The sequence below is a fragment of the Ictidomys tridecemlineatus genome, chromosome 5 (assembly GCF_052094955.1).
Source record: "Ictidomys tridecemlineatus isolate mIctTri1 chromosome 5, mIctTri1.hap1, whole genome shotgun sequence".
Lineage (NCBI taxonomy): Eukaryota > Metazoa > Chordata > Mammalia > Rodentia > Sciuridae > Ictidomys > Ictidomys tridecemlineatus.
The window spans coordinates 187,406,315-187,433,355 of NC_135481.1; the positions used below are offsets into that span (position 1 = coordinate 187,406,315).

Consider the following 27,041-nt stretch of genomic DNA (forward strand, 5'->3'; position numbering starts at 1 on the left):
GGATGAAAGACAAAAGGTAGCAGAGACTTTGTCATCCAAACTTGTGGGAACCTGGCTTCCATACCTGCTTTACTTGGGCCCCAGGTATGAGGAACAGACTCTGAATCCAGGATTGGTTTCCAGGAGTCCAGCCTACATTGCTTAGGATTCTGCTCGGAGTGAGGTTAGAGCCAAGGAAACACAGTCTGGAATGTGCAGGGAGCCAGATAGCCCTCCCTATAGGCTGTGGGACCCTGGAAGAGCCATAAAAGCCCATAGAGCCTCCACATTAGTGTGTGCTGTGCATTCTCAGACAACCTGAACAGCTGAGCTGGACCTGCAGCCGCCATCTTCCACCCCAGACTCCAGGGCTCTTGTCTGCAAAAAGAGCTTGATTGGCTGGATCTCAAAAGCCAGAACTAGTGGAAGAAGCTGGTGGTGGCCTGAGCCCCCTACCACAGTAGACACCAGGTCTGTTTTTAAGACATAGGTGTGGGGGAAAGAATGAGACAAAGCCAGGATGTGGTGTGGTCATATTTATTTAAAATTCAAGTGAATTCCACAGGGCCAGGGAGGACTCCTCTTACCCCACAGAGTGGGGTCCCTGGCAGCCAGTCACATCTTTCTGGGGGTGGGCTGGCTGAATGCCCCTGAGGCGTCACTTGGAGCGAGGGCCTGAGCTTTCAGCATGGAGCTGCCATGAGCAGGATCTGGGCCAGAGACAGCACAGGCAGAGGTGGGCAGCCTTTGGGCTCAGGTGGTGCTACGGGCCCCAGGGTGCAGGGGAAGCACAGTTTGCAGAAGCGGACAGAGGAGACCTGCAGATAGCTCGAACAGAAACAAACCCCAATGCTTCCACCCCAGCCCCTCCCTGGACCCCACCAAGCCCCAAGCTATCTTCTAAGACGTGGGAAGGAGCTGTTTCCGTTGCCACCCGGTCACACACAAAAACCAACCAAGGCCCATCTTAAGGTCTGATCTTTAAATTGCTTAAAATTAATCAGTGCAAAGTGAGGTAAAAAGCCTGGCCTCCAGGCCAAGGCGGGAGGCTGGTCTTACACGAGCCTGCGTCTCTTGGAGTCCCGACCCACGGTACCCTCCTGTGTCTCTGCCTCACAGCCCAGTGGGGACACCAGGTTCAGCAGGGGATCCTCAGAGGCTCCACCAAAGAGTGCCAGCAGAAGAGCCACTCCAAAGCCAGTGGCTCGTTCACCCTGTGGCAGAGGGGGGAGAAACCCTGAGCTCCCACAGCCTCCTCCTGGCCCTGGCCGGCCAGCCTACCAAGGCAGGTTCCCCCAGGCCTTTTCTTGGGGAGGGGATCCTGGAGCACAGCCAGAGTCCTGGGCCTCCCAGTCGCGTCCTGCCACCCTCAGGGCCAACAAATGGGTGAGGCCCTGGGCACAACCCCAAATGCTGTTCCTGAACCCCCAGATCTGCTCAGGATGGGGAGGAGTCAGAAGGAGAGTCCTGGGCCCCTTGCTGAGCATGGGGTAGCTAGGAGGGACAACACAAGGCAACCACTCTATTCCCAGGGATGAAGAGACCAGAGGTGGGGGGGGTATCACAGCTGGCCGGAGGCTGGGCCATGGACAATGTGACCCTTGACACAGACTGAGCTCGGTCAGCAGCTCTGGAGACAGAGAGGCTCCATAAGGACAAGAGGAGGGGCTGGCCCAGGCCAGCAAGGAGGGGTGGGGCAGGGGAGTATCCTAGCAGGAGGCAAGGACACCGGGGTGGTCCAAGGCACTTACTGCATGCACTGGTGCGGCGATGTCCAGGTGGACCCAGACCCCAGGCCAGTCGAAGCCGATGTGTGAGGCAATGAAGAGGCCCGCGCAGGAGCTGGGACTATTGTCACGGTCCTGCAGAGGCCAGATGCAGCAGCAGGAGGGGTTTGGGTAGCTCCCAGGTGCCTGTGGGGTCTCCCGCCATGTCTGCCCTGTCCCATCATCCCTCGATTGAGCCTCACCATGGCTGTGAGGAGCCCATGTGGCCAGCAGCAAATGTGAGGGGAGGCTGAGGTCCAGCTGGAGGGCCTTAGCCACGGGCTGAGGAGTCAGCTCCACTCCAGGACAGGGGGAGCAGTGGGGGACCCAATGTGGCAACTGACTCAGACCCAGGAGTGAGTACAGAGCCCCAGATAAGTGGCAGGGAGGCCAGCGAGAGGCCTGTCTGCCTTGCGAACTGAACAGGCTCTTCCTGGACCTGCAACTGTACCCTGACACGCCACACAGGAGCCCCAGCATTGCTTCTGCAGCTCTGGGCACAGTCTCCAGGGAGCATGAACCCCGTGGGGGTATGGCCTGCCCACCTGTCTGGGCACAGCCCCTAGCCTCAGACCTACCGCCACCGAGTTCTTCATGTCAGCCACAGCCGAGGTAAACTCGCTGAAGTGCAGCTCCGGGCAGTAGACCAGGGGGTGCACCAGGTCCCCGCACTTCCGGCCGGCCTTCACACAGGCCGCTTCCCACTCGGCGCTGTTGGTGAGCACGGCTGCATGGTACTTCCCTGTGGCGATGCCCTGGGTCAGCGTAACCAGGAGGAGGGCAGGAGAGAAACACAAAAGACAAAAGAGGGACAGAGAGGCAGACAGGGAAACAAAGAAACCAACAGAGAGGTGTGAGAACCCAAAAGAAAGAAACCGCACTGTGAGCTAGAGCCTGTGGAGGACAGGCTAGGGGTCAGGGTCCCAGCTCGCCTCTTTACCTGCGTGGCACAAACCCCTCCTGCCACCTCAGCTGAAGGTGAGAAGTTTGATGCCAGCATCCCCATCCCACCTGCCTTCCCCACCTCAGCCTCTCAGCAGCTACAGCTAAGCCTGGGGCACCCACCTGAGCCCCGGTCAGCGTGGCCATGTCAAGGATAATGTCTGCTCCAAGGTCTTTGCAGGCGTAGGACACGCCATCAGCAAGCACCAGCCTGCCCTCTGCATCTGTGTTGTTGATCTCCACTGTCCTGGGGGTCAGCAGAGAGCCCACTCAGGAATGCAGCTCTCCGGGGTGACGAGAGGGACTCCCCTCTGGGACCACAGAGACTCCATTTATTTTTTCAATATTGTTTTAGTTGTAGATGGACATAATACCTTTATTTTCTTTAATTATTTTTATTGATACTGAGGATTGAACCCAGTGCCTCACACATGCTAGGCAAGTGCTCTACTACTGATCCACACCCCAGCTCCACAGAGACTTCATTTAGAGCTCCTGGTCCCTCAAGATTCCCGACCATCCCCATCCTTCCCTAGGAGGCAGGGACACCCTGTCCCCCTACAGGGCAGCACAGATGGCATCATGGTGGAGTTCCTCCCACCCTTGGCTGAATTTAGGGCTGACTTGGCCTGACCCTGGGAAGAAGGCCACAAGTGCACACTATAGGGTAAAGGCAGCAAGGGATCAGGGAAGGGCAAGTCCAGCCTTACTTTCCCGAGTACAGCAGGTGGATGTCATCAGGCCTCGTGGCACGGGGCCCCACTGAGTTCTCAGCCAAGCAGAACACAGCATGGAGGTTGTCTTTGAAACCCTGGAGGGAGAAGTGGGCAGAGGCTTCAGATACAGCTGGAGGCTTAGGAGGGATAGGGCCAGCCAGGAGCTCTCAGACTCAAAGATAGACAGACAGAAGCTCCCAGGTGCACAGCAGGCAGCTCCAGGCAAGACCCGATGGGATGCCACCTGCTCCACCAGTGCACTCATGGGTGCGTCTCCTGAGCCCCTGTCCTCTGGAACCTGTGTGGTCTGGCATGACTACGTTGTGGTCATGTGTTCTAGCAGGACTCCCACCGGAGAGCTGTGTCCTTCCCAGAGCACAGTATCAGGAGGCACACCTCGACTGTGCCCCTGTTCTGGAGTTGCGCATGGCTACAGCAAGTGCCATGCTCCAATGAACACGGGCCTCTAACCAGCCTGCTTCCCACCTGCTTCCTCGCTCCACTCTTAACACCTGTTGATCATTTGTACCTGAAAGAATGATCACTGTGGTGTTGGCCAGATGACTTCCTATTCCCATTGTCCCCTCTATGGTTAGTGATCAGAATCCCATTGTAAGAAATGGTCCCTGGTTATTCTCCATTCATTTGCTGATCCCCACCAGAGTGGGTATGGGGCTTCCGAGGCTGCTCTGTGGGCTGAATCACTACGTCATTATTTATCTTGTGGCTCTCATTGAGGCACATTCCTTCTTGAGGCCCGCAGGAGACTGCAAACAAGATGGACGGCAGTGTCCACATGGAGCCTGTGGCCACGGTGCCTGTGGGAGGGGGATTTTTATATTCAGCAGGGCCCTTGGTACCCCTTAGGTCACTGGCTATGGCCCTGCAGGCAGAGGGGAACTGACACCCCTCATGGCTGCCCACTAATGCATCAGTGTGAACTGCCAAGGGGCTTCCTGTGAAAAGGGAATTCAAACTGGAAAGAGTCTGCTCTGCGGCATTTTCCAGCCAGCCTGTCCCATGTGCCAGAGGGCACCCTGCTGGAGCAGCAGTCAGGGTAAATGGCCCTATGATCCCTCCAACTCTCCCACAGTGAGCACCCTACAGCTGGGCCGGCTCCCTGAGCTCCCTTCTGATACGCATATCTTCCAGGGAAGTGAGGTCTGGATGTGCCAGTGAGGTCCTGGGGGGAGGAAGGGAAGGGCCAGGCAGTAGGAGTCTGGTGTCACCACCTGCAGCCCAGCAGCTGCGCCAGGCAAGGGCCTTATTGAATGCTGGCCGCTTCCCTTGTTAGTCTCCAGCCAGCAAGGAGCACAGACACCTGCTCCTTCTCCAAATGCCCCCACCTGGGCTCTGCAGGACAGCAGTGCTCACCTGTAAGCCCTAGAAGACCCTGTCCACGTGAGGCACTAGCAGGGCACAGGCAAGAGCCAGCCTGACAGTGGAGCAGGGACTCTGGGATGTTCCAACCTCTGGCATCCTGTACCTCCCATGTACCCACGGACCGGGCTGCAACGACTGTTAGAGGGAGCCACCTAAGCCATATGGGAGGCACACAGAAAACCAGGAGGCCCCGCACTGGCCTCTGGCTCCTCTCCCATGCAGGCTACAGGTGGAACACCTGACCAGTCTGAGCCACAACTGTGTCAAGACCTTCTGGGTTTTTGTTTTTCAATTTTAAGTTTACCCCAAGGAACCAGCCTTCTCGGGTAGTGCCTAAGGGAGAAGAACATCCTGTATCTAGTAACACTAAAGGGCTCAGACTCTCAAAAGCTGCCTTGGAAAAGCTGCAATAAGGAGCTTATGGCTTAGGACACCCAGGGCACACTCTGTTAAATAAGCATGTTTTACTGCTCTGGGACTTCTGGGCTTCCCAGGATGTCACCCAAGAGTGATCACAGCCAGCAGGCAAGGTCAAGTCTTGAGTTTCTACCAAAGTGAGGGAGGAAGCAGGCTGGGCATGGGAGTGGGGGAGTCAATCCTGGGGAGACATTTCCTAGAAGAGTGTCGATGCCCACAAGGCTGTGGGTGGAATGACTGGAACACTTGGGCGGGGGGCTCAGCCCAGGGTCCGTTCTTTGGGATCATGCTTACTGCATGCCACGTGGCTTTAGGCCAGCCTCCCTCAATCCAAGCCAGGCCTTGAGTAGTGGGCAGGGTGGACCTGCCCTCAGGCTCTCACAGTCTGAGGAAGACATGATCATCCAGAGCAGCCCTGATAAAAGAAGAGAAGCTCTGGGACCCATGAAGGACCCAAGTGCAGAGAAGGGACGGGCCCAGCTGTGCAGACACAGGAGGGACCCTGGCTGGGGCTGGAGTGGAAAGCGCAGGGCAGAGCCCACAGGAAAGCCCAGAACGAGCACCTGCAGAGGATGGGGTCTCACTCACCTGCTTGACGGCAGCTCTGAAGGCCCCCAGGACAGCTGCGGCACCCCCACAGTCCCGCTTCATCCCAGGCATGGTGGTCTGCAGAAGCACAACAGTGGGGCAGGAGAATGACTCATGGGGACATGCAGTCCAGCTGGCAGCTGTCCCTGCAGCCCCCACCCCACCTGCACAGCCCCACACAGGGCTCCCAGCCCACGAGGACCTGAGGCCAGGCCATGGAGCTCGCCCAGGATGCATGACACTGACTCTCGAAGGAGCTATTCTCTAAGCAGCGGGAGGAAACGGCCAAGGACGGGGGCACCCTTTGGTTTCAGTAGAGTTTGGAACTGCTAAGTGGTAACTGGGAGGTAGGGAGAGCGAGAGCCACCCAGAGCTCTGGATTCGCAGTGTGGAGCATCACGAACACCAGCACCACACTGATCCAGCCACCCAGCCCCCATGTCAGCCTGGGTCTATCGGCAGGGCCTCTTCACATCCACTTCTCCACCTGAATTGTGAGGAAGAAACCAAGGTGCAGGAAGCTTCTGTGGCTCCCCCAGGGATACCGGTCAGCATGGAGGGTCTGGACCAGGCTTCCAGGTGGCCATCAAAATTATGGTCCCTCCTGGACTCGGAATCCTGAGGTGATGAGCTCACCAACGAGCCAACTCGCTTGTGTTCTCCACACCTTGCAGGTTCCTGCCCCACACACTTAGGGTAAGGAAGGCTGCTGCCCAGCCAGCACCCCGTACAACAGCCTGGCAGTTGGCATTTGCATGGCTCTGGCTCCCAGCAGCAGAGCCCTGGCAGAGTAAGCCTCAAGGCTGTGGAAGGCCCCCCTGGGGGTTCTCCCTCTCTAGGCACAGCTTGGGGTGCACGGCAGCCTGTCCACTTGTCCTGAGCAGGACCCCACCCTGGTTTCTGACCTGCCAGCCTGGCACACTCTCACACTCCTCTCAATTCCTGCCCTTACCCTCCACCAGCACCTTCCCGGAACCACCTCCACCTGGCTGTCTGCCCTTTGCTGCTGCTTCTCTGGGTGGGTGCCTCCTGTCCCTGGTCCCCACCTCTAGCTGTCAGCACAACCTGGTCACCCTAATGTCAGTGCATCCCATCAGAAAGGGCCAGCTCCACCTTCCTCCACAGTTCAACATCTCCTGACTGAGCTGGGTCCCGGAGCCCTAGGTAGAGACACGCCCTGTGAGGATGGGAGAGCCATCTTCCATAAACTACAACCGCGAGAGTGCTTACACACGTCTACATTTTATAGGTTCCCAGCTGTAACTGACAAGTTCATATTTTAAATTAACAACAGGTGCTCAGACATAAAGATTTGAACTTCAAATTCACTGAGTGATTCTTGAGCCCTGATTGTATTACATGAGTCTTCAATTTTGGTGGAAAGTATTTTTAGATATAAACTGAGCTGCTTTTATAATTGAGTGGAAATGATCCATCTAGCACTACTGAAAACAAACTGTCTTTTCGCCCTAATTGTTGGGCAGGCATGGGGCTGTATAAATGGAAAAACGGGGCCTTGGGTTTGAAATCTAACTATTTCAAAATGATCTGCACAGAAACCGTCTCCAGACGGCTGTTCTCGGAACATCGCATGTCCTCGGAACATCACATGTCCTTGTCACAGGTGCCACTGTGCCACCTCCCAATCATAGGCAGAAAACTGCCAGGTTCACGAATATAGCTCGATTGATTGCACAAAGTTCCACCAGCCCCTGAGTGTCCTTTCCATCTTTAAAAAAGAAGCGATGATCCTGGTGATGCTTAGAGTCATTCACCCTTTTTGTTCATTAACTAATGGTGCAGAAGTCCAGGGAGGGTGAAAGAGCTGGAGCCCCCCACAGGATCACAGCCACAGCCCAAGAGAATGAGGAGTCACTGAGTTCCTCCCCAGGCCATCCAGGAAAAGAAATTTCACTGAGGAAGTCCCTTGCTGGAGCAGTGCAGTTGATTTTCGAGACCTCGACCCCAAGTGTAAGCACTATCACTGTTCTGTGTAGCCAAGGCACTGCTGCTATGTCTGCCAGGGTGGCTGGTCCCAGTAGAAGCTCTGTGGCCTCTGTTTGAGAGAAGGGCTCTACCAGTCACTCTGCCTAGGGGCAAGAGACAAGGGAGGCACTCACATGGAGGTATCTGGCAGGTATTTTCTAAAGTGAACAAAGTGAGCTTCTCATCTCCAGCAAACAGCCAACACTGGTTATCACCAATGGTAACTCTTGAGCTCTCAAGCACAGATCAGAACCTTGGAAAACGTCCACATACCACCTGATGGGCTCCCCCTGACACAAGGATTTTTCTGATGAGCTGGGCAGTGACATTAGCAAATCTGAGCTTTTGAAAGTATATAGTTAGATGTGTTAAAATGTGGGGTTTCTGCCTCCCTCTGTGAACCCATATTCTCCAAATGACCCATGAATGATATGACAAACACACGTCTAAGGCTCAACAACTAGTAGATGAGAGCTCAGAAGTGCACTGATGGCTTCAGATTTCATGTCATAACCAACCTTTAAGAAAATACCACTTGTCGAGTTTTGGTGTAATAGCAAAGAATGACTGATTACCCGACATATTTCTCCCTGTTCCAATCATAAAATGTGTGAGGCCAGATTTTCTTAATATATTATGAATGAAACATATTGCAATAGACTGGACACAGAGGCAGATACAGACCCCAGCTGACTTCTATTAAGCAGATACTAGCGAGTTGCCAAAAATGTACGATGCTACTCTTCTCATTATATTTTTTAAAATTTTTGGAGTTTTTTCACAAAATTATTCTGCTTATGTTAATGTGTAACAGATTTGTGTTGTTTTCAGATGAATTATAAAGATCTTTTACACATCTCAGTTTTAATTTCTAGCACAGTGATATTAATAAGTATTAATAGGTGTCACTATCAATGTCAATAGTGTGCTCTACCAAAAAGTCCACTGGTTCTTGAGTTTCAGATACATGATAAATAAAGCCTCTTTGGTATTAATACTTTTTAAGAGTATAAAGGGGTCCAGAGTAACATCTGAGACTTGCTATTCCATGCTGATCCTGATTTGCCTTTGAAATCTCTGCAAATGAAATTGCAACGGTTCTTGCAAACTTGGGAGCTCTGCTGGCCCCAACCAGCTTGCTTTTTGAGAAGGGCAATTGCTACACCATTTGCTCTTGAGATGGCCACTATATTTCTCCCTGTGTTGAGTTTTGTACCAGTCCTTAGGTGAGGTTGTGAGTACCTTCAGGTCCTGACTTGAATCTGCCAACTTCTGGGTGGGGAGGGTGGGGGCTCAGTGAGTAGCCCAGAGCCCAGCCTCGTAAGGCTCAGGAAAAGGCCGACTCATTAACAGTTCTAAGTGCAGGGGACAGGTGGACAAGTTCAAAGTGGATGGTCCTGGGCACTGGGCCATTCCATGTAGCACAGGGCCTGCACAGTACTCTGACCTTAGAAGGAGGCTGGGGCTGTCTCATTTTTGGAGAATGACCTGGAGCCATGGAAGGTACCCCATGATGTTTTCTCTTCTAGCTCTCCTGAGACCAAGGCCTCCCTGGAGCCACCTGTCTGAGACCAAACAGGTGAGTTAGGCGCCCAAGGAAGCAGAGTTAGAGCCATGGGCAGGAGATGTTCCCAGGAAGAAACCCTGCGTCTTCCTCTGGCCCTCCAACAAGCCAACCTTAAGAATGAGCATCGGATCCCAGGAGAAGAGAGGCCACCCTCTGCAGGCCAGGAAGCAGCTGCCCAGGGCAACAGCAAGGGAGTGTGGGTGCAGGGCAGGCAGCCAGTACCCGGTGGGGGCGCATGGCTTGTGCAGGATTTAAAAGTATTTGTGAGGGGCTCACAGTGGGCCTCCTTGTTAGTATAACTGTGCACTGGTGTCTCTAAGGTGTCAGTAATCAAAGATTTCTTTCAAAGAACACCCGTGGCTGGTGGAAACGTGAACAACTGCTTTGGCGTCTGCTGCATCTTAACCGTGTCTGTGAAGCTTTGTGCCCATCTCTTCCTCACTCATCCCTGGGCAGTGCCCTCCTACAGGAGGATATGCTGGCCAGCTGCACCCCTGCCCGCCTGCCAGCCACTGGCAAGGGTTTTAGGGACTGGCTCTGCTGACTGGGGCCCCGGCTGGTCCCCTCTCCCTCTGCCATTCTGTCCACACATGAAAGCCGTTAGAGTGGATCCTGGGGAACCGAGAGCATGGCCAGTGCTGCAGTTTGTGGAATGTCCTGTGGGACAGGATGTCCAGAAATCTCCACGGAGTCCTGTGGTGAGGACCTCAGTATCTGCACCTCCATCACCTCATGTGACCCAAATGCCTCACAATCTAATTAGCAGCATCGTTGCACCAGTGGTGACTAAAGACAGACAGGAGCTGGGGCTGCTTGTCGGACACGGATGAGTGGAGAAGGCTGATGTGAGGAAGGTAAGCCCGGAAAAGCCGAGGCCCAAACACTCGAGCACAGCGTCCATTACAACAGACCAACATGGAGGCTTAAGTTTTTTTCTATTAAAAAATCCGTTAATGAGAGGCTGGGGATGTAGCTCCGTTGGTAGAATGCTCGTCTCACATGCACAAGGCCTTGGGTTCAATCCCCAGCACCACCAAAAAAAATTTAAAAAATACACTAATGATATTTAAAGTATTGTGCACTGCTGGTTTCTTTACTTGTACTGGGATATTTATTTTCTTTTTAATTTCTTTACTAGCATATTAATATGTAGGGAATTCAATAAAAGAGTGTTCACTATTGGTGGGGCTATTTTTAAACCTTTATTATTAGTTTCATTTCCTGATTAGTCCTGAAAATAATTTTGTTTTTTTTTAGAGGAGGGATATTAAAAAACCATCATCCACTCCAGGTATTAAATACTTTAGGTATGCAGGAAGTACTCATCACAGCAGCACAAGTCTCTACCCTAAACACCAACCAACACTGGATCAATGTCAGGGAGGCAACAGGGAGTGGAGGGGCCTGCGACAAACCAGGGATGGAGGCTGTGCTCACGAGGTAGCCACCACTCAGCCCCGGAGGAATGTACCAGGTGAGAATCCAGAACTTCTGAGTTTACAAATGATGAAGAATCCAGTCTTTTAGAGAACTTTTCCTGTTTTGAAGTGTTCAACTTCTAAACCATATGGGTCAAGGGCATGCATGTGTGGGCCCTCTGGCTGTGGCCAGCTCCTGGGGCCTTCTCTGGATGAGCGGAGCTTGTTCTCTCCCCGCTGCCCTTTTCTCTCCTAGGCCCTCTTCTGGGTCTCCTAGGGAGTCGAGGTACTCCCTTCCCACTTGGCTCCTTCCCAGACCTTCCCTGAGAGCCCATCCCAGGCCTGGGCACAGTGGCTGCTCCACAGTGTGCCAAGTCAGCTGCCCAGATGGACACCCGTGTGGAGAGTGCTGGCCACACAGGTGAAGGTCAGCGCTGACATTCCTCAGGCATCCGGGCATGCCCTCGAGAAGCCATATCACAGGTTCTCCGTGGACAGCCACTCAGCACATCCCCCTAAGAAGTGCTTCCCTCGCCTTGGTGGAGCACCTGTTTCTGAGAGGCCCTGTTCAGCCCCGCCACACAGCATTCCTTCATGGAAACCTGGGGTGGACCAGGAGACCCGCCAGCTCTTCAGCCTGACCTCCCTGGCCCTGCTTCTCACCCTTTCACCATTTCTGTGGCTCCCCTCTGGCGACTGTCCAAGGTTTGCTGTTCCTGTGTCCTGTACCAAGCGTGAGCTCCAAGTGTCCCCACAAAACTGCTCCTTCTCAGAAAAGGAAAAGACTCATGGACTCCCTCCCTAAATCATCCCAACTCTGAGCCCTAGGGAACCTGGCTATCTCCCTACGGCCGCTCTGGGGGAGCACGATGAGCTGGCCTTGACCCAACCCTTGGACCCACCTCACCTTCCCTTTGATGCTGAGGCCCCCGGTGTCATAGACGATGCCCTTGCCTACCCACGCAATGGTCTGCGTGGCTCCGTCCGGGCTGTGGCTGAGGACCGCCAGAGCTGGGGGGTGCAGGGCAGCTTTGCCTACCCCATAGATCCCTGTAGGAGTAGGGAGAGGAGGGTGAGGTGCAGGCTGCACAGGCAGGGACTCCAGAAGGCCCTGGGCACATCCACCCCGGATACTGGCTCACAGATACTCTCCTGGACAGCTGTGCTGCCCTAGCCCTGGCCCAGCTCCCTCCTGCCCCAGCCTGCATGGAACCTGGGAGCGCAAATTAGTTCCAATGTCTGAGGCTGCTAGTGATCCTGTGCAAAGTATCATCAGGCAAGAAAATCTACTGAGCAAAAAAAAACACTGTATCATTTCCAAAAGGAAACGAACAGGCTCCCAGAGTAAAATCATTCTTGGATGACGCTTCAAGGCCACCCGGCCCACACTCATCCCCCGGCCCTGAGCCTGCCTGCCTGGGAAGCCTGTACTGCCTGCCGCAGCCCACTCCCACAACCCATGGCTTGCTCACCCCCCGGGTTTACATGCCACTTTTCCCAAGAAAAACAGAACTTCCCAGGGCAGAGGCCACACCCCCTGGTGCCTGGGCCTCTGAGTCAAGAGGTCATGGTGGCTGCCGGACAAGCTCCCGCAGAACCCAAGGCAAACACCACCTCTGAGAAACTTGCCCCAACCTAGGAGGCTTCTACCTCCTGGTTTATGTGTCTGTGGGTGCGCTTAGTGACCCCTCCACTGGGTATTCACGTCCTGTGCAGTATGGGCAAGTCCTAACCAAGAGCACAGCAGAGGTGACAAGATGCCTCTCCTGGGATGAGATGACAAAAAAGCAGGCTCCCACCTCCCACTCTCCCTAGAGCCCAGCTCTGAGGGCAGCTGCCGTGCTGTGAGCTACCCGTGGAGAGGCACAGGGCACAGCAGGGAGAGGCCCTGGGCCACGGAGGCATCCCCAAGTCCCCATGGAGGTGTGGGAAGCTGTCTATTGCCTCCAGCTGCCAGCTACCTTGGGGCTAATCTGTTTGGCAGCCACAGGTAACTACAGCACCGGACCCCCAGCCCCCAGCCCTGGGAAAGCCCCGGGGCAGCCCAGGCACATGCCTTTCTCTGGTTCCCAGGGGAAGGATGGCCTGAGCAGTCAGGGGAGGCCTCTGAGGACGTGCTCCCGCAAGCGAGGCAGGACAGAGACAGAGGTGAAGCAGGACAGCCCCCACCGCAGGATGTCCTGTGTGGAAGATTCCCACTGGAGAGCCACCCACACAAAGGTCCTGACTGGGATGTGAACTTGTGTATTCGAGGAACAGAGAGGCTCTGCTGAGCTGGCCTGGGAGTGGGATGCACAGGGTGTGGAGGCTGCTAGGGGGAAGGACTTGGGCCTAGCGGCTTCCAGAATGTGCATCAGAACCTGGACGGCTGCCCCTCCCTCCCCCAGAGATGGTCTGCTTCCCAGGTTCTGGCCTGGGCTTAGACACAGGATGCAGTTTGGGACAATTCACCATGTGATCGCTGTCCCCCTGCCACCAAGTGGCTCTGGCTACCCACACCAGGCCCAAACCTGAGGGCTCCAGCCCACACCCACCTCCAAAGCCTCTTGTCTTCAGCTCCTCATCGCGGATGATGGTTGGGGTGATCCCCAGCTCTTTTCCGACTCTGTTGATCTCCTGGACACATTCACGGAAAAAGCAACAGAGACCATGAGGAGGCTGGCCTTAAAGCGAGGCTGGGGCCTGCAATGAGCCAACATCCATGTGGTGGGAGAGGAGCCAGCCTTGGAGGCCAGCGGCTGGGACTCTTGTGATGAAGGCGCACCCTCCACCCTCGCCAGCTCCCTGCAGTTCATGGCTGCGGGCCTGCTGGGGTCTCAAGGCAGGCCTTGTCCTCCCAGTGCCCTTTGCTGAGGCTGCGGCCTTGGAGCTGGGTGGACAGCATAATAACCTCATGGGAAACAGCCTTAGGATTCCAGGGCCAGGTCAGAGAGTGTGGACAGCCCCAGGTTTCGCTGCTTCTGCTTGGGGTCTGCAACACCCACCCCAGTTGCCCCCCTGCCCCCACCATTTGCAAAGGCCAGGGACAAACCTCCAAGAAGGCATCGGTGTTCATCTCATTGCAGGGCGTATCCACAATGCGGGCAGCCAGCCGCACACCTTCCGTGGCATTTGTTAAACACTAGGAAAAATGAAAAAGACTGTCACAGGGGCTGGGGACCTGGGGGGATGGGGGGAGAGGATACTCTCTCCTCATCCATTTCCCCAGGAGCCCAAAGGCACCAGAGGTTCCCAGGCACAGGAGACAGGTGGGAGACAGAGGAAGGCCCATCTGCTCTCCCTTGAGACTGGGACCCACAAATGGAGAGTTCTACATGGTGACCACCCAGACCCCTAGCACTGCACAGCCCGGAGGCCCAACGCCCTGATTTCCTATTCAGGGTCCTTTCCAAAACTTCCATCTTCCCGCCGCCATCCTGCCACATCTGAAGGACACTGAATGCACGCTGGGCACAGCCACCTCTGGCCTCATTGGGTTCAGTACCCTTCCTTCACCTTCAAACTCTGGCCACCCTCCTCCTGTACCCACTCCCCAGTCACTGGACGTGCTACCCCCACAGGGACCCCAAGTGAGTGTCACAGGCTCCTGGGGGCATGCAGCTCCGACTGCCCTGTTCTCCTTGTCACTGGACAGCAGGCTCTAGGTACAGGGTTTGGGAGAGAGGAACTGGACTGAGCTCTACCACAGGGACCTTATGCGTCCACCCAGCACCCAAGAAAGCACTGAGAGGGGCCGTGAGGAACCCAGAAGCAGAGGTCATAGGGCCCAGAGACCTGCTGCTCTCCCACCTGCGCCCGCCTGCTCACTCTTGTCTGCCCACAGCAGACTCTGGAGGACCCCTGCCCCACAGTGGTTCCCACTGCCCACCCCAAGCCTCAGACGCTTCAGGCAGCTGGCTGCATCAGGGCCTCCTCGCTGGCCGCAAGGAAAGGATATTAAGAGAAAAGCAGCACAGTGCCTGCGGGGGCGCGGGCCACCGAGTTCATCATCAGCTCCCCCAGGCCCGGCACGTCGCAGAGGGCAGGCGCGAGGTCGATTCCAATAGCCTGGCCACCGCCCCCGCCCTGTCTGCTGGCTGCTTGAGCCACTGCCTGTCCCAGGTAATTAAACCCCGAAGCCTCAAAGGTAGAGACCCGGGACTTGACAGCTCAGATATGAGATGTGCGGCCCCTGACGCCTGTCAGCAGCTCTTGTCCTGTCTGGGAAGTGCATCAGTGCAGTAGCACTGGCCTCAAGGGAGGCAGCCGTGACCTTGCAGGCCCCACCAAGCTCAGCTCTGGCGCAAAGCAAGGGATGGCAGGCCTGTCTCCTTATCACCAGAGCAGGGCCATTCATTCATTCTGTCCACACTTATGTAAGGACCTACTATGTGCATCATCCTAGACTTTGGGGGTCCAAAGATGCCTGAGGGACTCAAGAGCAGCACATCAGGTCACCACACACTAATCCACGAAAGCATCAGACAAGTGGGCAACCACAGGACTCAGAGCCCGGGGGCGGGGGGCGGGGGTCATTGAGGAGGTTCCCTGGTGAGGAGAAAGGAGAAGGCTGTGTAAAGGCTACAGAGTGTCACTCCCTGAATACATTTGACAACTGAGGGACAGTTGAGCAGGAGGCAGATGGGGGTGTGGGGCACAGGATCAGGGTGGGCGAGAGGTGGAGGGAAAGGGGAATCCAGCCTGAGGTCTGTGGAATGGTGGGCCTGGAGCTCAGAAGAACTCCCTGGAGACAGAGGGGGCAGGGAGCAGGGGGGCCCAGAGGTGCCTGACACCACCCAGCTTGGAGAAGGTGGGCTTGGAGAGGCTGGAAAGGGGGCACGAGAGGTTGTGGCAGGTTGGGAGAAATGGGAAGCTGGCTCCCAACAGGCTGGAGCCTCAAGGACAAGGGACAAGGCTCTGGTCCAGCAAGCAGGACCCTTAAAAACAGTGGCAAGGGGGCAAAACCCAGGTTTGGGTGGTGGGTAAATAAAGGGAATTAAGAAAAACAATTGGACTATGTCATTTAAAATTCTGGAGATGAAGAGAAATAAGAGTTGATTCAATGGCAGAGACAGAAGCATGTTCCCTCCTTCTATGGCAAGGAATTCCATTGGAGGGGGACGTTACAGGGCTCAGAGAGGAGCTGCAGACAAAGCGGGGGGCCGAGAGGGAGTCTCACCAGGCTGAAGGCGATGGCCTTCCTGAGACAGAAGTGAAGGGGAAGCTCTGGAGCAGGAAGCAGGTGACTGGGTCTGGCTGCTGAAGCAGGGTGGCCCAGTGAGGCGAGGCCACAGCAGTGGTGTCAGGGCAGCTATGAGGGACCAGGGGCTTCAGGTCAGGCCCGTACACAGGCTCAGAGGCTGGAAGTGCTTCCAGCTTGGCCTGCAAAGGACCATCCTCGGGACCAAGTGGAATAACATCTATATAAGTGCTCTGGGAAGGGTGACGCTGTACAGGCATAACGGGGTGGTTGTGTAAATCCAGCCAGAACAGAATCCTGAAAACAGTGCCTCCCATGTTGGACTCCCAGTGACTGCCCCCTGGGGACTCCCAGGAATGGCAGCAGCCCTACTGTCCTCCCCTGGGAGGGGGCGGCATCTCTCAGGTGGAGAGCTCCTGGGGGCCCAGGGACAGGGTATGCACCTCTAGACACCCACTTGCAGAGTGGACAATTCCACTGGCCCGTTGTCCTGTCCCACTAGGAAAAATTCCACTGTGACAGTCCTCTTCTCTGTGCGACGAGAAGCCCCTGAGCGGTGGCTGAACAGAGGGAAGGCTCGGGCCAGGGCACAGGCAGAGGCGAAGACATCTGGTTGCTCACAGACCATCTGCAGCACAGGGAGAGAGGCAGGTGGGGCCCAGGACCAGGGGGCTCCACGGGCCACCCATAGCTGCTTTCTAGAGCAGCCCCAACATCAGCTCCAGATAAAGTCCTGCAGAATGGGTGCCCTAGTGATCCCATTCCTCAGGTGCCTTCAGAGTGACTTGAAGCACTTCTCGCTCCATAAGCAAGAGGATGTTGGCCACCAGCTTGCCAGACACAGGGAAGCATGGACATGAGGCTTAGCCTCAGGAAATCTAGGCTGGAGCCTCTGTTTGGCCACTATCACTGACCTGGGGTAAATCACTTGGTCTCTTGGGACCTTTTACAAGGCAGGGACTGTGATATGAGGTCCCAGGGGCCAGAATGTCCTGCTTTCCATAGACGGCCCTGAGCTCCCAGAGCAGCCCTTTCTCAGAGGCACTCACCAGAATGCAACGATGGGTTCCAGGTGGCAGGCAGGTCCGCACAAGCCTGGTGATGAAGTGGGCGGCGGAGGGGCTGTTGTGTCTGCTCACCCTGGAGGGCAGGGCTGCCACGGTGGCGCAATTCAGGTAGAGGGGACAGCTGTCCGTGGGGTTGGGGTTGAGTGTGGCCAGAGCGGCCTGCCAGAGCTAGATCATAAGGGAGACAAGAGAGACCAGACTTCAAACAGCCACGGGAGCAGGCCCTGCCTGCCTCACCAGCACTTCCCAGGCGCCCCACCCTGCAAGTGAGAGCTGTGTGTCCCTGGCTGGCACCTCCCACCCTCGTGGGATCAAGCCTGGGCCTGAGACGGTCAGGGGCCCCTCTGATTCAACACTTGGACACCAACTCGGTGGGGCTTGGCCAGTTTCCACTGAACGGGGTCAGGGGCCAGATGCCACGAGGAAGGCCGGCTCTGCAAGCCAGGCCTGCGCGTCCGTCCGGGGAACCAGGCCGGGAGGCGCGGGCGCAGCAGGCCAGGCTGGCGCGGGCGTCCGGGACCGCGGGGCCCGGGGCGGGCCGTGTCCGCGGGCGGGGCCTGCGCGCCGCCGGGCCTGGCTCCCAGGCGCATGGCGGCCGCGGCCCGCTCACCTCCTCGGTGACCCGGGGCTGCAGCTTCCCGCGGACGTGGTTCCAGGGCACGCGGTGCAGGTGGTGCAGTTGCCCGAGCAGCAGCAGGGGCCGGCTCTGCGGGTCCGCGTCCCCCGCGCTCGCCTGGAACTGCAGCCCCACGCTCGCCATCTTCCCCGCGCCGGCCGCCGGCCGCCGCGCCCCGCTCCGGCCCGCTCGGCGCCGCCCCGGCCCGCGCCCGCCCCGCCTCCCCCGCCGCGGGCCGCGCGAGACGTGCAGGGCCCGCCCGGGGCGCGAGGGGGCGCGAGGGGCGCGGGCCGGGGCGCCGAGGTTCCGGGAGGGCCTGGCCGCCGCCCCGCAGGCCCCACCGGCCTGGCCAGGCCCCGGGAGCGCGGACGCGCGGCCCTCGGCGGGGCGGCCCACCGCGGTCTTGGCCCCAGGCCAGCGCCCAACTGCTCGCGAGGCCTTGCCCTCCAAACAGAGGGTTCCTCGACGGTGACCAGACCCCACTTTGCCAGTCACACCCATGCACGTGAGAGGGGCGACGTGGACCTGGGTTCCCTTCCAGGCCGCTGCTTCTAAATGGCCAAGGAGAAATGCAGGCTCGCCCTGCCCGCTCGGGGCCCTTCCTCAGCCCACCACTTGTGACAGTGGGAGCAAGCTGCCTCTCCAGCCTTCTGCCCCCACTTGGGCAGAGGAGACCCACACCTGAGTCACCTCTCTGGGAAGGAAAGGCCCCCTGCATGGGTTGGGAGCACTTGCTGAGTGGTGGAAGGAACCCTGGTGACGGAAGAGGAAGACCTGGTGGAGGCGGGGGTCCTGACTTCTACACGGTTCAGGGTTTTTTGAAAATAGCCATCTGTTACCCCCTCTTCCCTCTGCCTGGTTGCTCAGGGCTGTTGGCACCCTTCTCAGTTCTGTACATCACTCCTCTTATTTTGAATTTCTTCTTCATCCATCTTGAAAACAAAAAAGCAAAGGCAACTGGGTACATGATATTCCACCACTGACCTCCCAGCTGCCCCACCCCTCTTGTCATGGCCCAGGAGCCACCTTCCATCTTCCCTGTCTGCACCCTCTTGTCCTACTTCCCAGGAGGCTGGGCCACCTCCTAGCAGCTACTGAGGCTGGAGTGGCAGCAGCCTGAAGCCAGGCCTTTGTGTCTGCTTTTGTCCTGCAGTGCCCAGCTCAGAGCAGGCATCCCCAAATAGCTGTGGAATGAGTGAAAGGAATTCCTTTGAAACCTGGGCTTTTCTGACATAAAAGTCAACACTAATTGGGTCTTATTTTCTTCAAAAGATTCTAGAGCAGCCGAATGTTTTCACACATTTGTAAAGGGTACTAAGAACCATGAAGATCTATCACTCTTTTTTTTCTGTTTGCAAATACACTGCAGACAGGCGCATGGCACTCCAGAGGGGGCTGAGACAGCTGGGGGATCTGCCTAGAGGGTGACAGACCAGAGTGTGTCCCCATGAGCGAGGCAGGACTTTCCACAGGCCAGGCTTCTGGAAACCCCATGAGAAAACACAAAGGCAGAGTATGTCCAGGGGCTATGAAGCCAGAGGGCAGAGCTGGAGCCGGGGGTGGAGGTGGGTGCGGGGGTCTGGTTTACTCTAGACTTTTGCAAACAGAGGAGGGATCCCAGAAGCAATTCAGAAAGCCAGGTCTGGCAGTTTTTCTGCACAGGGAGTTGAGAGAAGAGAGAAGCTGTCAGTAGAGATCAGGTTGGAGAATTTTCCTTCTAGAATTCTCCCATATTTAAGAATAGACTGGATAACCTCAATGCCCCCAGGCAAGAAGGAACAAGATGATTCAATTCAACCAATATTTGTCAAACACTTATTACACACAATGCAAGAGGAAAATGTTGTACGATGGTTAGAAGAAACTATTTCTGATTCTCGTTTTAAGCCACTCCTGAATTGAAGAAATCCAAACCAAACAGAACGCTAAGGAATTATTCCACTTCAAATGCCTGCCAATTCCTCAAGATGCAGCTTGTGACAGATACAAATAGATTCCAGGAAAGTACTTGCCCCTTCTCCCTGCAGAATTCACAGGCTCTAACATAAACAAGACAGGCAGCACGTTGTTTAGATAATTTTTTATGAAGGTATAATCCACGACTTAGTATATATTTCACTGTCAATGAAAAATTTACCTCTATTTAATTTTCTTTGAAAAATGAAAGTTTAAAATAAATGAGCAGATCTTTAACACAACCCAAGGAGCAACTTAGGTTTCTGATGACTTGGGACCCATTCCATAGTCTACTATGGGTGTTCAGACCTAACTTAGAAACAGAGGAAAAGATTGGAAACTTCTGGAAGAAATCAGAGCACGGTTTCCGGGACTTATTAGGAAGTGTTTTTGGTATAGCTCTAGGACAGGTTTCTGCAATCACATCATGTAAGATGGCTCCAGGTATCTGAAATGTGCATTTATATGCTAATTTCATGCCAGAGTCCACCCACATAGAATCTAATGCCTGCTTAGACACCGCTGAGCTCCAGGAGGTTCCCAGTTCCATTATATCCAATATGAGAAAAGGTTTCATGATTTCTGGCATTTTCATTTGTCTCTTCTTACACTTAACATACATTTACTGAACATGAGTTTTGAATAGCTCCAGGCCTGATCAAACTTTAGGGGGGTCACATGTGTGTGTGTGTGTTTGTGTGTGTGTGTGTGTGTACGTACCCCCTCCCCAACACACACAGCAAATAGTGATAAAAATCCAGAAACTCAGCCACTAAGAGAAGGCCGCCAGAGAAGGCCCCATGGACTAGGATGAGACCTCTGACTTGGGTCTTAATTAGTTCAAGTGTACCAAGCATCTGACTCTGACCCCTGCCTATGGAAACATTCACACAAAGTCCTGAAGTGGAAAAGGATGTCATCCATCGGGCACTGTCCAAAGCTCACACGGCAGGATATAAAGTGCACCCAAGCGCCTAAGATATACACTGAGCTGTAAAGTTTGCACTTGACCTTGCGGGTAACTGAAAGCCAGTAGCACCTCAGTCAGAACTAATGTGAAATGAGGGCAGGTCTCGTTCCTGGTTGACAATCACCTGCTACCTCGTGAGCACAGAGGAAGCAGAGGCTGGGTCTCTCCGATGACCTCCCTCCATCACACTGTGCGGAGCCGCAGGCCTGGAACTGAGTCCCGACCAGCCAACCGGGACACGCGTGTGAACCTCCTGAGCACTGCCCTGGGCAGTGGAGGTTTGCACCTTCCCACACCATGTCCAGGGTTCCTGGACATCAGGAAGTGCTTTGGTTACATTTTGTAACTGGTGGCGCCAGACGTGCCACCTAGATTTGCACTAAATGTTCCCTGAGGGAAGGAAAAAGAACTCACTGCCATGAAAAGCACATTTCTCTAGAAAGGTTTTTGAAAAATTCATTAACTTATGGAAAAGCTGAAAAACTAGTATAATGAGCACTTGCGTGCCTTTCGGCTAGATTCATTCATATATATATATTCACCGGCACATGTGTATGTGTGCACATATATTTAAAGTAAGTTGCATACAGTCACCCCTAAGTGGCTCAGTGCATCTCTTAGGAACAAGGACACTGCCCACACATTTACAGTAATGTCCCAATCATACCCATGGAGATTTGACATTGACCTAACTCTATCATAGTATACACCCACACTGAAATTTCCTTAATTGTTCCCAGATGTCCTGGATTCTTTAAATCCAGAATCCAAATAGAGATGAGGTGTTCCATTGGATGGCCAGGCCTCTGGTCTTCTTCAGTCCAGCACAATCCCTGCTTTTGTCCTTCCTGGCATTGGCATGTCTTATAGGAAGTCTCACACTCAGGATTCCTCTGTTCCCTCTTGGTTAGATTCGGGTTCAATGTTTTTGGTGCGTTTCCTACCGTGCCTCATTAGTCATGGGTCCCCCATCACTGGCTGAGGCTGGTTTCTTGGTGTTAGTGGGGACTGCCAGATCTCTATAAGATAAAAGTGATTTCCCCTCTTTATAATGGGTAGGACAAAAATCAATGTTCTGTTTATAACCTGTGGGGTGACAGCTGGAGACCATTAGAATGTTCTGGTTTCCAGTGATCTTTATCTACTCTTGATGATGACCTGGGCCTGGATCAAGTGATGGCTGCAACATGGTGGTTTTCTATTGTCATCCCTTCTACGTTATTACCCTGGGTTTCCTTAGCAAAGACCACTCTGCTTCCCCAGGGCTGGAGAGCTGATTCATGGAGTTCAGTGTAAAATGAAAACCAAAGAGAATTAAAGATGGCCCCAGTAGGGCATTAAACCAAGCCCAGGGCCACATAACTGCAGTGGCTGCACACCCACGAAGCAGGCCCTGCCCTGGGATGCAACTCTGAACCCATGTGGAAGTGCATAGTGCCCTTCAGTGCCTCTGCTCTAGCGTCCCCATGCCAACAACCAGGCTGGCCCCCTGTCACCTTGACACCTTCTAATGGGTTTTGAGGACTTTGTTCCTTTCTGCAATAATAAGATTTGTTCCTGCCCTGGCCCAAATCTAGTCACCCATTTCTCCGGAGTGGGGAGTGCTTGGTCAGAAATCGAGGGTATGGGAATGCTAGCTGCTTCTGGTCCTCCTGGGGGGCCAAGGTCCAATGACAGCATGAGCTCATGATGACTCCTTTTATCCAACCCCTCACAGGGCTCTTCCTCGCCTGCCCACCTCCCCTGCTTGTAGCTGGGGAGGTGGGCAGGCGAGGCTCCCAACCACCCTCTGAGTTAACACCGGTCCTCGTGACAATCCTGCAACCTTATCCTGGGAATGTATCCACTGGTGAGAACCTCATTTTCATGTAGCTTATCAAGTACATTTAGGCCCTCTGTTTGTATTCCATATTAATGGTTTGCCATTTTCCTTCTTTTTCCATTTTCTTTTTTGAATACAAAAGAACATTCACATAGCTCAAGACCGGACAAAGGAGTGAGCTGCTCGCCCTCACTTCGCCACTTGCTCTTCACAGGCTGCCACTGGATGAGCTTTTGGTTTATCTTTCTCTGTCTCTTTTTGGGAAAAATAAGATTCTACACATTCAGGGAGCTTTCACCAAAGGCAGCCTGCTGCTTGTGCCCTTTGGCATTTGACTTGACAAGCGCATTTTGTGACCTCATCAGCAAGCTCTGCATCTTCACTCCTCGCTCTCATGGCGGGAGGAGAGCGCACAGGTTAATAAAAATGTACTAGCAGAACCATCTATTAACAACAAAAAGCGCTCCTTCGGACATCAGTTTTTAGGACTTCTTGATAAAATGAGGGGCTGAAGCCACGCTCTCAGAGTCCCCTGCCCTCCCAGCAGCCTAAATTATTCTCCCAGGAAGGGCACAGTGTAAAACAGCAATAACCCTCCTGTCTCGGGAACTGAATTCCTATTTACTTCTGAACACCAGCAAAATTATTTTTTAGTTGCAAAAGTTTTCAAGGGCGTACTGAAGACCTGGAGCCTTGGGATGCAGAGGCTGCAGGAAGGAAAAGAGAAATAATTAACAGACCAGACATGGCTCCACATTCCTTCCAGCGTACTCAACCTGGAGACAGACGGAAAAGCCAAAGCAGGGGGGAAACGTTTATTTGGATCGTGAAATCTTTGTCAAAGGAAAACCTTCACTTATAGATCCTGCTAAACAGTACGTTTCCTCGGTGCATTGAAAGTGATTCAATCTTCAGTTTGCGTCACATTTTTCCCAGAAACACCCCTGTGTTTATTACATGTCTATCTGTGGTATCTGAAGTGGATCTTTTAAAAAGAATCGTAAATCTGTTGCTGAGGATTTTGGCAGCTGAACAGTATAAGGAAAGGGTGGGGAGGCAGAAACGAACCAGAAATTGTTGGGTTTTTTTTTTTTTTTGAGATGCAAAGGAAATTCTATATTTTTTCTTACTGAATCTGGAAGGTGCCTCATTTTGGTTATGGATGCAAAGTGCTATAATACACGAACCTTATGTTACAATGCAGGTTAAAATGCTAGCTTTGAGGTAAGATCACTTGTCCCTTCCCAGTAATTTACAAAACATGAGTGACATTACAGCTCACACAAAGTAAAAAGCATTCCAATCAGGCTCGTGGTTTTCCCAACATCTTCATAAATTCAGTAATACTTAAATATTACCTACAAAAACCATAAAAAGGCATTTTGAAGTCTTGTTCTCAACCTGTTAGAAGCACATAGTAAATATGTGCTATAAAAAGCACCATTTTAAAAGCTGAATTTGTTTTATTATAAACTAGGTAGCACACACAACCAGGTGGTGTCTGCGTCTTTCTTTTCCCTTTAACCAAGGGTGACTTTCCATGTCTCAATACTCTTGGGACCATAGAAAGGAGAGTAGGTAGCCGTCTGCTGAGATTCACACACTCATGGGTGGGTGCTGGGAATCAGATGGGCAGCCAGCTGAGGGTCCCTGCTTTGCTGGTACAGCTAGTGCGTGGCTGGGGACATGGGTGGCTCACAGTTGTACAAAGGTACAAAATGTGAGCCTCTGCAAGGCACCATGCCAGTGCTGAGGCTCTGAGCAAATCTAATTATTAGCGTGAACGGAAGGTACTGTCATTGTTTAACTCATCCGACCTTTTAAATGGATAACCAACCTTGAGGCTTAATTGGATTTAAAAAAAAATCAATTTCTAGCCATTGCGTAGTGTTGAAATGAAGTGCTACATTCTCAGGCAAATATTAAATCAGTTTTGCTCAAGACTATTTCTTATTATTTACAACTTCATGATGACATTATCCATCTTGGTAAGCGTTTTGTGTACATATACACCTTTTATAAACAACCCCAAGCTCACGTGTATGTACACCAAGTCATGTCACAAAAGAATCATTATTTTCTGTCCAGCAGCAGGCTGACTCATCGGCAGCAATCTCTTCACACCAATTACACAAAAAACTGAACTGGGATAATGACACACCACTGTTTGCAAATCTCTCTTAGCTGCAGCCTGGCCTCATCTTTGTAATAAGGAAAAAAAAAAAAAATCCTTGAGGAAGCTTTTTACCAAATCACATCTTGACCATTAAATCTTTCTTGAAGAAGGTCATTTAATTTTATGGAAAGAAATGAACAATTAAAATGGCATAAGCAGAAATAGTGCTGGTCTGCAAATTAGAGAGCTGATGATTCTAGTTCCAGCTCTGAGTTACACTTTCCGTGTGACCTTGGTGAGTCCTGCTGCAGGCCTCAGTTTCCCCATCTGAAAAAGGGAGAGGCTTGGGGGTTTGAGTTGATGAAAATGGAGATCTAGGGCTGGGGATATAGCTCAGTTGGTAGAGTGCTTGCCTTGCATGCACTAAGCCCTGGGCTCAATCCCCAGCACCACAGGAAAAAAAAAAAGAAAAAGAAAATGGAGGTCTGTACTGGTGACCCATAGCTAAAGATCAGGCTAAAACATAAACAATTAAGAAAAAAACGTTTGATTTCCTCGAACCTACTTTGAGGAAAAGACACAATAGCGCATACCAGAGCCCTTTGCCTCTGTGAGGACATCTATAAAATGAGAAATCTAGTGATTACTAATGGTAGAATCTGGATGATTAGTTAAAAGCAATTATAGGATTGCAGTTGACAAACAGAAAGTGCTAAACCTAGTGGTCTATTTTAACTGAGTCTGATTTCAATGTGCATTGTGTTGAATGGAGCCTCATCTAAAATGGTCCATTTTAGCCAGATTATGGAACAAAAGTGGAGGACCACACAATTATCCTGAGCATTCAGGACAGTCCAGAGAGCTAATTTGGACAATTGGACAAATGATTATTTTCTTTTGCCTCAATTGACCAGATAATTGTGTGTGCAAGTCTCTGCCATTTGGCTCTGTGGAATGTCTCTTTGTGTTGTAAGAAAACCCACAGACTGGTACAATGACAACCATCTGAGTTGTTGTGGAGTTGGGGACAAGATGCACAGTTGGTGCCCACTGAGTCCTAAACGGAAACCTCTGTGTGCCCACCTAGGGCCTTCATTCGCTCATTTTGATACCCATCAACTTGAAGGGGGCTGTTTTCCCTCAGTTTCAAAACAGAACTAAACAAAAACACCAGGCACAAGGTTAAAGGTGCCATCTGGGTGGTCGAGAGGATTTGCAGATAGAAAAGCTGGGGGTTTCAAAGGTGGGTGTGCTTAAGGAGAGCTGCAATGCAAGGCTGACACTGGAGTGTGTGCACAGTACCAAGTTCCAGGGTGCAGCTAACATCTGCCTCCCCAGTCTTAGAAAAAATCGAAACTTCCCGTACTCATCAGTGATGTGCACCACCAAGAAGCAGGCATTCTTCCCTGCACCCAACTAATGACCGGCCCCTTCCCAGCAAAGGTCTTTCTGCATGGTTCCCATATGGTTTGATGAGAAAGAGAGACCCTGATGACCTGAGGCAGCATGTGGAGAAACACACTGGCCATTGTGTGTGGATTCAGGTCATGCTGGACAAGGGCACTTGTTTCCCTGCGACTACACAGTGGTAGCCATCCAGGGAAGACTGCGCTAACTTTGGGTTGACTGGACAACTAAACATGTAGGCTGTTTGCTACACTTGGCAGAGTAAATCTACATCCAGCCTTGCTCCCACGGTCAAGGTGAGCATTCAGAGGGGATGAGTCAATGCTCCACCACCTTCAGGCCAGGGCCTAAATCTTTGGAGTTCTCTGCTCAAGAGCAACCTTCTGGGTTTTATCTGACTGGGCTGGCAAGGACTCCATTGGGAACATAACCCAAGAGGTTGCCACTCAGGAAGCACACACGCAGCCGAGCCTGCAGCCACCTTCCTGCCATGTCAGAATGGATGACTTCTTTAATGTGATCACCATTAGTTTGTACATCCTCAAATCTAGAGCAGAAGTCTGTCCTTTGAGAGTGGATCTTACTCTCAGGCAGAGACATGGCTGACAAGCAAATTGGGCGAACTCTAATTTCTAGTCAAAGAACAGGGCAAGGGTACGGGGGTGGCAGCTGCTGCTTCTTTGGTCTCAGGATGAAATGCCCAGTACCAAGGACACTACCTGGACTGTGATATTAAAGCAGTCATACCCCATCCTGATTCACTGGCAAACCTTCTGCCAGCAGTATCCATGTTGTAAGCCAGTACTTCCTGACAAAGGGCTACCCAGCTTGCGAGGACCAGTCTTGGCTTTGAGTCCAACTGACAAACAGTATCCCTCAAGTTTTCAGTACAGCAGGATGGGAAAGGCGCAAGGCCATTTAGAAAATCAAGTGTCCCGAATCCTGTGTTTTAAGAATTACTTCAGGAACACTAGAGTTTCATGTGAAAATTTCCAAATGGTTCTTGGTATGTGTATAAAATGTTTTCAAAAGAAAAATAATTAACTCCTTTTAAGGCAGTTTCCCTTTTTTGTATATTGGACAGCAAATAGATTGGTCCCTTTGAAAGCTTTCATTAGATAGACAGATTGACTTTCCGACACTCAG

General features: G+C 52.9%; 1 protein-coding gene and 1 long non-coding RNA gene across 3 annotated transcripts; one reads left to right on the forward strand and one right to left on the reverse strand.

Annotated features, from left to right (window-relative positions):
- Positions 1-500: 500 nt before the first annotated feature.
- Positions 501-17,826, reverse strand: Npepl1 (aminopeptidase like 1). Of its 2 annotated transcripts, none has more exons than XM_078051872.1 (12): positions 17,619-17,826; positions 16,991-17,176; positions 16,399-16,569; positions 13,794-13,883; positions 13,297-13,378; positions 11,670-11,812; positions 5,792-5,869; positions 3,398-3,498; positions 2,811-2,934; positions 2,324-2,500; positions 1,731-1,841; positions 501-1,193 (listed from the first exon to the last, which is right to left on the reverse strand). In XM_078051872.1, the coding sequence occupies exons 1-12, from the start codon at positions 17,766-17,768 to the stop codon at positions 1,035-1,037; spliced, it is 1,572 nt and encodes a 523-aa protein (XP_077907998.1). In that variant the 5' UTR covers positions 17,769-17,826; the 3' UTR covers positions 501-1,034. The 2 variants fall into 2 exon arrangements, with proteins under 2 accessions (XP_077907998.1, XP_005327144.2); XM_005327087.5 differs by lacking the exon at positions 17,619-17,826 and adding an exon at positions 17,377-17,612.
- A 117-nt stretch (positions 17,827-17,943) lies between these two features.
- LOC144378148 (uncharacterized) lies at positions 17,944-23,600 on the forward strand. Its single transcript, XR_013439740.1, has 2 exons — positions 17,944-22,399; positions 22,515-23,600. It is a non-coding gene; the product is annotated as an uncharacterized LOC144378148 (long non-coding RNA).
- Positions 23,601-27,041: the final 3,441 nt, after the last annotated feature.